The sequence below is a fragment of the Primulina tabacum genome, chromosome 16 (assembly GCF_025594145.1).
Source record: "Primulina tabacum isolate GXHZ01 chromosome 16, ASM2559414v2, whole genome shotgun sequence".
Taxonomy (NCBI): Eukaryota; Viridiplantae; Streptophyta; class Magnoliopsida; order Lamiales; family Gesneriaceae; genus Primulina; species Primulina tabacum.
In genome coordinates, this window is record NC_134565.1 from 8,886,127 (window position 1) to 8,895,332 (window position 9,206).

Sequence of the window (9,206 nt, forward strand, 5' to 3'; positions counted from 1 at the left end):
CATTCTTTGATTTTTTGTGTGAGTTGGAAAAGTTTTGCCGTATAGTAACTTGTTATGTTTCAGTTGGTCCTTTTTTTTTAATTCAAATACACATGTCTTTTATTTTCTTTTGAAGGTCGTCCATAAAAAATTAAAAAAAAAGGAATATTTAAACTTTTTACAATGTCTTTTTTTAAGATTACTTGTCTTTATTAGATTCCATTTTTTTTAACAAAAGTTTTTGGTAGATTTTATGTGGTGCATGCATTACCTATTTTGATATCAAACCCACTTTCTCTTGTGAAAGATACACTCATTTTACTTTACCAGCATGATGCACGTGCGTTGCACGTAATATCAATTATATTATAAAAATTAAAAAAATTTGATTTTCTATAAAACAATTTGAATCATTTTGTTATTTATCTGGACTTAATTTCTTATCATATTAGACGATTTATAAGAACTTATATAACTTACTTTCAAAATTGTTTCTCAAATTAAAATTCAATCAGTTGATGTTATATAATAAATTATAATGAACATAATATATAGAACAAAATGGACTGAAACAAATTTTTTAAAAAAATTATATATTCAAACACCACGTATAAAGCATAATAACCTAAAAATCAACCAAATTATGGATTTTATCAATGTATAAATCATAATCTACAAAAACGAAGCATACTAAAAACAAATAATTATCAATTTAAAATCACTGTGACTAACTCATAAAAACAATATTAAAACAAATGAAATAGTAATATTGATAGTAAAATATAACTCATAATATTTAATTTAACATCCTAAAGAATTTTTTTACTTTTTATTTTTACAATTCTATATCATGATAATAAATTCTATATATCGATCTTTCGTAGACTAACATTGATGAATATTAATTTCTTGTTAAATAAGTTTTAAAATAATAAATAAATCAACATATGTAAAGAAATGCACATTAAAATAATATTATATGATAAATATAAAATAAACTCATATAATAATTATTAAATATAGATTTTAAACTATCGGTATGATTTTCACCATTAAAATTTGAAATATAACAAAAGAAATAAACTTTCATAAAAAATGTTATTTTTGTATATATTGAATTAATTAGTTTGATTTCAAAATAATTAAATAAAGATATTAAATATCATATGTAAAAATTCTGATACTTTGACAAATGCTAATCAATGATCATTATAATTATATTTATTATAAGGATTATATCATATATTGTTTTTACAGTAGAAAATAACTTAGAGTCTTTTTGTTGCTCATTAAATCTCTTTTCATGAATTACATATTCAAAGTTTTGATTGATGATTGATTTTACAAGCAATACATGTAATTTTTTTAGTTATACAATTTAATAAAATAATTATGCCTATAACATATATATTCATTATAGATGATTTTTTTCACATTTTTTTTGAAATCGTACTATCTTTTAAAATCAAAATTAAACTATTTACTTTCAATTCTTTGTTAAAAACCCCATAAAATATGTTAATTATTCTACTATTGCACATATAGTTATAAATTTTTCATGTATCTTTTTGTGATACTATAATTTATTACTTAATTAGAAATTGCACTAAAAATATAATTACAAAATTACAATAAAATCATTGGAAATAAATGTAAAGAGAAAATTAAAAGGATAAAACATTTAAATGTAGTATAAAAATGAGTTATTTGATAAAATTAATATATGAGTTACATTCTATTTTTGAAGTGTGTATAGAAGGTTAATTTTGGTATTGCATAATTGGAAAACAATGCCGTTTATCTATATTTTTATAGGTATATAGAATATGAGACGATATATATTTCTATGAAAGGTTAATCTTCGTTGAAGAGTGAAATTTGGATTTTCTTTAGCAAAAATCTATAAAATTTATTTTCTTAATTTTACTCTACTATTCTTAATCTGTTCGTACGAGATTGTTTATTGTCTCCCTTATAAAATGGATTCCCCTTAAAATTAATGTGTTTTATGAACTAAATTCTGCCTCGAACTTTTATGTCAACCTAGAATCTTGATTTAAACAATCTCCTCTTGCAAAAACATTTTTTTTAAAAAAAAATTTACCTTTGAAAGATCGAAAATCTTTATTTTTATTTTTATTTTTTTATTTTTATTTTTCTATCTCCCTTACAAAAATAAAAAATAAAAAAAATGGGGGGATCCATGCTCTAATGAGTAGAATATTCGATCCATTAAAACTAATATTTTTTATTTTTCCCCTATACAAAGCTTAATGATTTATTATTATTTTTAAGCATTAAAATGTATTCTTTTTAATAAAGATTAATTAAAGACATGCGTTGTTTATGCTTAATGGTGCGGCTGTCTCATGGAAAAGTTCCAAGCAAGACACCGTTGTGGATTCCACCACTGAAGCTGAATACATTGCTGCATCTGCTGCAGCAAAAGAGGCAGTTTGGATGAGGAATTTTGTCCAAGAGTTGGGCGTTCATTCCTAATGTAGTTGATCCAGTCCCGGTGTACTACGACAACACTGGTGCCGTTGCGCAAGCAAGGGAACCAAGGTCTCATCATCGATCCAAACATGTACTGAGGAAAATTCCACATCATCCGGGAGATTGTGGGAAGAGGAGATATATCAGTCGAAAAAAGTCTCATCTGCAGATAATGTTGCTGATCCACTTACGAAGCCCTTTCCAGGACCATTGTTTGAGAAGCATCGTGAAGCAATGTGATTAAAGTTTATAGGTAGTTGGCTCTATGGCAAGTGGGAGATTGTTAGAGTAGATGTCCTGCAAGTCAACTGTTGGCTAGGGATTTTATTGACTCAGTTGTAATTGACAATCTTTATTTTAATATAATTCATTATTTCATGGTTTGTTATTTCTTTATCTGTATACCCATGTTATCAAACATAGATAAAGACCTTGATTATACTTTAATACAAATTAATCGTAATTCGATGTTGAAACTCGTTTGTAAACACTGTATGATCTAAATTCGTTCCTAGTCGATTCAGCTGCCTAAAACATGGATAAAGGTCGCTTGAGCTCGAGACTAGCATCTGTGATGTTGTGTACTGCGTTTCTTGGTAAGGGCATAGAGATGTCCAAACATACAGATGGGTAGTCATATGATGATTATACCGAACAACCCTCCCTCGTACTTTCCAAGTGGTTATCATTCATCGAGAGGATAAGTCCGTGGTTATGATTGTACACCATTAGTCCTTACGACCCGGGACAACACTGAGGCTCTATATGCTAGAGCTGTGCTTTGACTCGTTTACCGGCTCCAGGAGAGTCATCAGGTGGAGAGGTTGGGTACAGTTGCGACACATATAGGAGCCAGTGCATTGTAGTCGGGGATTCACCGTTCACCTGCGGGTGTGGATATCCTATGTGATCTGATGAAATTATAGTGCGTGAAATCTCTGGCCAGAGTATGAGATGTACGTTAGAGAAATAGTTCTCCAACCGTACATGTGATGCCACTATTTATAGTTATCACATAGTTATCGAATTATTATGCAACCCTCGATGAACCAATGGTTGCATATTCGATCGGGATATATGAGATGAAGAGACCGTACAGTACGTTAATCATAATCGACTGGTTCTTGCAGGCACTATCAGCGATACATAGGGAGTCATGGGGCGATGCTACTAGACGCTCTTACCATGATTCGATGGGTTTAATCAGAAAATAGTTTCTGACATTCTTATGATCAAATGTTGGTGCATGGAATTGGGGCAAATTAGGGTAAGTCCGAATAAAAGATTATGTCCTGAATCACAAAGAGTTGTGAACCCACGGCTAGCTGTATCCCTAAACCATTGAGGGTAACACAAGCACTGGTTTACTTGTTCCCGTTGAGATGATAAATTCAATAAGTTGAATTTATAAGAAATGAGTTTGATATGATCAATCGATAAGCTTATAAATAAAGTTTATAAAAGCTTATAGAAATTTTGAAAGCATGACTGCTAAAACAGTCAAAAGGAGTACACCTGCCTTATTTAGACATTGGTGATCTCGAAATTAAACTGTGCATCATAATAACAAATAAGTTGAAATTGTCACATCGATGATGTTGATCGTCGATCGAGATTATGATGATATAATGGGAGCATGGATCATGAGCTTGTAAGAGTATAAGCCCATCATGCTAATTTATTGAAGTTCAAATGTGCTTTAATAATTATATTTTAATTGAGTTAAAATATAGCCCATTAAGTTTTATAAAATATGGTATTGATATATGTAATATGGAATATTCATGATATCATAATTTAAAACTTGCACACAAACAAAATAATATCTATATGCATATTTTCGAAATATGCATGATATTGGTGTGCTAATTTCGAGAATCACATATATATATGTTGAAATCCACTAACTTAATTAATGTGATTAATTAAAGAAATTGCAATTAGTTGAAATAATAAAAAATATGTATTGCCTTAAAAAAGGGATTGCAATGACCGAAGCTTTAGGAGAATAAAAGAAGAGGAAAGTCTCCATCGATATTATTATATCTTTTTCTCAAAAAATTCCATCGGCAATTATTTTAAATTTTGCTCTCAAGGGTTTTGAACCAATTTTGTTTCTTGCTCTCAAAATACAAAATCTTCTACACTTTGTAGTGCAAGTTAGAAGATGAGCACATATCCTAGTCGTGGACCTAATTCGGAGATCGAAGAAAGTTCGTAGGGATTACAACAAGAGTTACGTCCGCTAATACCGGAGTAGTTGGTGCCACGTAAAATTATTCACCGAAGGTATAAAAACTTCTAACACCCTATGAATGTTTTAAGTTTATTAAAACCATACGAGTGTCCAAAATATTTTGAATTTCAAAATAAAATAAAATTTTATAACTTCCGCTGCGTTTTGGGCACGAGAAAACCCAGATCCAACAGTGGTATTAGAGCCAAAGTTTTTTTTTTCTAAATCGTATGGTTTTAATATTGAATAATTTATTTCTAACCACACAAGAAAATTTTTCAGAAAATTGATGCACCATAAAAATTTATTTTTCCAAAAAAAATATATATTTTTTCAGATCTGCCCGGAACTGTTTCGGGCAGACCGTGCGCGCAGGAGCTGCGCGGAGTGTCCGCGCAGCGTGCGGGCGCTCTGCGCGCAGCGCTGCCCGGGAACATCTCGGGCTCTGTTTTGGATAATGGGCTTGAATTGTTTGGGCCTGGGGTGCGATTTTCTGATTTTTCAAATTTTTGGGCAAAATTGTTATTTTTGAAAATTGGTTCAATTTTTCTTTTGAAAAATTAATTTTTGGAAAATTAATAATTTTCTTGTAAAATAAATAATTAGAATATGATTTTAATTATTTATGGTAAAAATGAGTTTTACAAGAAATCAATTATTATTGAATTAATTTAAAATTAAATAAAGGTGTTTATTTAATTTATTAAATTCTTTAATAATTGTGGTGGTTAGTGATAAATTATTAGATATATGATTTATCAGTTAATTAAATTTTTTTAATTAATTGATGTTAATATTTGGTATTAAATGTATGAAGGATGATCGAGAGCCTTGACCAATGTATTAGGTGTATATTAGGATATTTTACTGGTTTTATTCATTTTGTTAATATTTGATATTTTTAAAGTGGGCCTGGTTTATGGCCCGTTCCCACCCCATGTATCCCTTATGTGTCATGGCTATTTAAATGTAATTATTAGAAATAGTGGGAGATCAAGACTGGAAGATGGTGGGCTCGATGCACAAGACGAAGACATGTAAAATATTGAAAGCTTTTGTAATAAGTTGCATTTGCATCCCTGCATTCACCTAGGTTTTGGACCTGGATCCATGTTTGGCTCGCATGGATCTAATAGTGTAGGCGATCGATCATCCTTATCTGTTGTTGAATGTCATATTATGATATATGCGATATATAGTAATATGCATGTATGTTTATTATTAAATAATATAGTTGCATGAATCCGGCAAACATACAAACATGGCACACGATTTTTAAATTAAAATGATGAGACAATTTTAAAATTAAAATCCCTCATTTTGAATATGATTCAAAATTTATATCAAACCGAAAAAGTAAAAATTAAAAGAGTTTAATTTTTCCTTGCTTTCCATCAACCGTGGTTGCATGTTGATCGCTACCCGCGGACAGTGTCTGGCTCATATTATTGGGGAGGTCTGGACGCCGGAAAGCTGTGACTTCCACCGGACATATGATGTGAATTGAGTGGAACTCCCATGACTTCGGCTCATATTATTGGGGGAACTCATGGCGACCGTCCATTACAGTTCAATATTGATGGGTTGGTTTGACACGTGAAAATAAACGGCGTCATATTATTGGGTCCTTATTAAACATGAGGCAAAACACGCGGAGGTTGCATAGGGATGCAATTGGATTCTACCTTTCAGAAATTATAATTGGCTGATATTATTCGGGATTATAATTGGTTAATTGGACTCTACGTGCCCACTAAGGAAATACGATTTCCCTTTTTCATCAGAGGGTGGTGGAAATGTCAAAATAGTGGGAGGAAAATTTATAAAATAAAAATCCATATTTTATATCTTAGAATTATTTTAAAATTATCAATAACCATTATCTATTTTCATTTTTCAGTATATTTACAATGACTGCTCGTAACCCGCTTTCAATCATTCTCGATCAAAACAAATTGACTGGCCCTAACTATAATGACTGGTTTCGAAATTTAAAGATTGTTCTGAACTCAGAAAAGATTGCGTATGTGCTTGATAAGAAGCCACCGAATGAGGCAGCTTCGGACGTCAGTGAGACTGAACTAGCTAAGCTTGAGAAATGGTGGGACCATGATCTCCAAGCTAAAAGCTATATGTTGGCTTCTATGTCGAATGAACTGCAGAGGCGGTTCGAGGAGGCTACGAATGCTGCTGACATTCACCTTCATCTGAAAGAGTAGTATGGAGTACAGACTCGCTCAGAGAGACATGCTACTGTGAAAGAACTCATGACTACACGTCTGCGAGATGGGACTTCTGTCCATGAGCATGGTGTTAGGATGATTGGGCTCATTGAGAAATTGGTGGGGCTCGACGTGGTTATTCCTGGTGAGCTTGCGACTGATATTCTCCTGCTGTCACTACCCCCCTCGTTCGATGGATTTGTGGTTAATTTTAATATGAACAAGCTTGAGGCCACGCTTGAAGTGTTGGTTAATATGCTTACTACTTATGAGGCCACAATCAAAAAGGAAAAGCATGTTCTTCTAGTGGGTTCTTCGTCAAGTACGAAAAGGGGACCCCCAAATAAAGGCAAGAAGCGTTCTGCCCCTCTAAAGAAGAACAAGCCCAACAAAAATCCATACAAGAAACCTACCCCGGGGCCCTCAAAGCCCGACAAGTCAGAGCATGTCTGTTTCCACTGCAACAAACCTGGACATTGGAGGCGTAACTGCACGGAGTATCTAGCCCAGAAGCGTTCTGGCCATGGTATGTTTTGCATATAAGTAAATGTCTCAATTAATTTCTCTTCTTAGGTATTGGATACCGGATGTGGTTCTCATCTATGCAATGATTTGCAGGTGATGGCAAGAAGCAGGAGACTTAGAGATGGCGAGACATTTCTAAGATTGGGGAATGGAGCAAGGGTTGCTGCAACTGCTATTGGAGACATTACTTTGATTTTGAACAATAATTTTAAGTTACTTTAGAGAGACGTTTTATATGTTCCTGAATTGGTTAAAAACCTTATTTCTATTTATATGCTTGATAGAGATGACTATTCTTGTGTTTTTGCTAAAGGTGTTTGCAATATTTACAAGGATGAATGTTTGATAGGAACCGGCGAATTAATGAACTATCTCTATAACTCAGAATTGAAAGATATTCCGTTGAACAATATCCAAGCACAAAAGAAAACAACGACAAACAAAAGAAAGTTAGATGATTAAAACCCCGCACAGATATGGCACGCTAGACTAGGTCACAGTTTCCCAAAGAAAGATGCACAAACTAGTGGGAGAATGCATGTTTGACTTGTCAGACATAAATTCTCTACCTACTTGTGAGTCCTGTCTGAAAGGAAAAATGACTAAGACTCCATTCAATGGAAACGTGGAACGTGCGCATGGTCTACTGGATTTGATCCACACGGACGTTTGTGGCCCGCTAAGTGTTAGCACAAAATTTGGGCATTCCTACTTCATTACCTTTACTGATGACCATTCGAGGTATGGGTACGTTTATTTGATGAAACACAAATCTGAAGCATTTGAAAAGTTCAAAGAATTCAGATCTGAAGTAGAAAATCAGCTGGAAAGAAGTATTAAGACACTTCGATCTGATCGAGGTGGAGAATACTTAAGTGCTGAATTTTTGGGTTATCTAAAAGAGAATGAGATTCTCTCACAGTGGACTCCACCAGCAACACCAAAATTGAATGGTGTTTCTGAACGTCGAAATCGAACCTTGATGGACATGGTTCGATCCATTATGGGATTCACTGAATTGCCTACATCGTTTTGGGGCTTTGCGCTTGAAACTGCGGCAATGTTATTGAATAATGTCCATACTAAAGCAGTGGATAAAACACCATATGAAATATGGATGGGAAAAACTCCCAAATATTCTTACATGAGAATATGGGGATGTCCTGCTTACGTGAAGCAGACAGTGGGAGACAAATTGGATAGTAGATCCACTTTGTGCTACTTTGTAGGATATCCAAAGAATTCTGTTGGATATTATTTCTATCATCCCAATGAAGCAAAAGTGTTTGTTTCAAGAAATGTCATCTTTTTGGAAAGGGAATTTCTATTAGATAGAAAAGGCAAGATGATAGAACTTGAAGAAATTCAAGATACTCCCTCAACTATAGAAGTTGAACCCATTTCCCAAGAACCAGTAGTTGAAGTACAAGCTCCTAGAAGGTCTGATAGTGTTATTAGACCACCTGCAAGATATACGCTTCTTCATGAACAAAGCCGTGATGAGCATTGTGTTGGATGTGATCCAATGAATTTCAAAGAAGCAATATCTGATACTGATTCAACCAAATGGCTTGAAGCCATGCAGTCAGAAATGGACTCTATGTATTCAAACCAAGTCTGGACATTAGTGGATCCACCTGAGGGAATCGTTCCCATAGGATGCAAATGGATCGACAAAAGAAAGCTCGGGGCGGATGGGAAGGTAGTGACCTTCAAAGCAAGACTGGTTGCAAAAGGTTATACTCAAA

At 33.3% G+C, this 9,206-nt stretch overlaps 1 protein-coding gene across 1 annotated transcript; it reads left to right on the forward strand.

Annotated features, from left to right (window-relative positions):
• Nucleotides 1-6,621: 6,621 nt before the first annotated feature.
• On the forward strand, nucleotides 6,622-6,930 carry LOC142528335 (uncharacterized). The gene has a single exon (XM_075633378.1). The coding sequence runs from the start codon at nucleotides 6,622-6,624 to the stop codon at nucleotides 6,928-6,930; it is 309 nt and encodes a 102-aa protein (XP_075489493.1).
• Nucleotides 6,931-9,206: the final 2,276 nt, after the last annotated feature.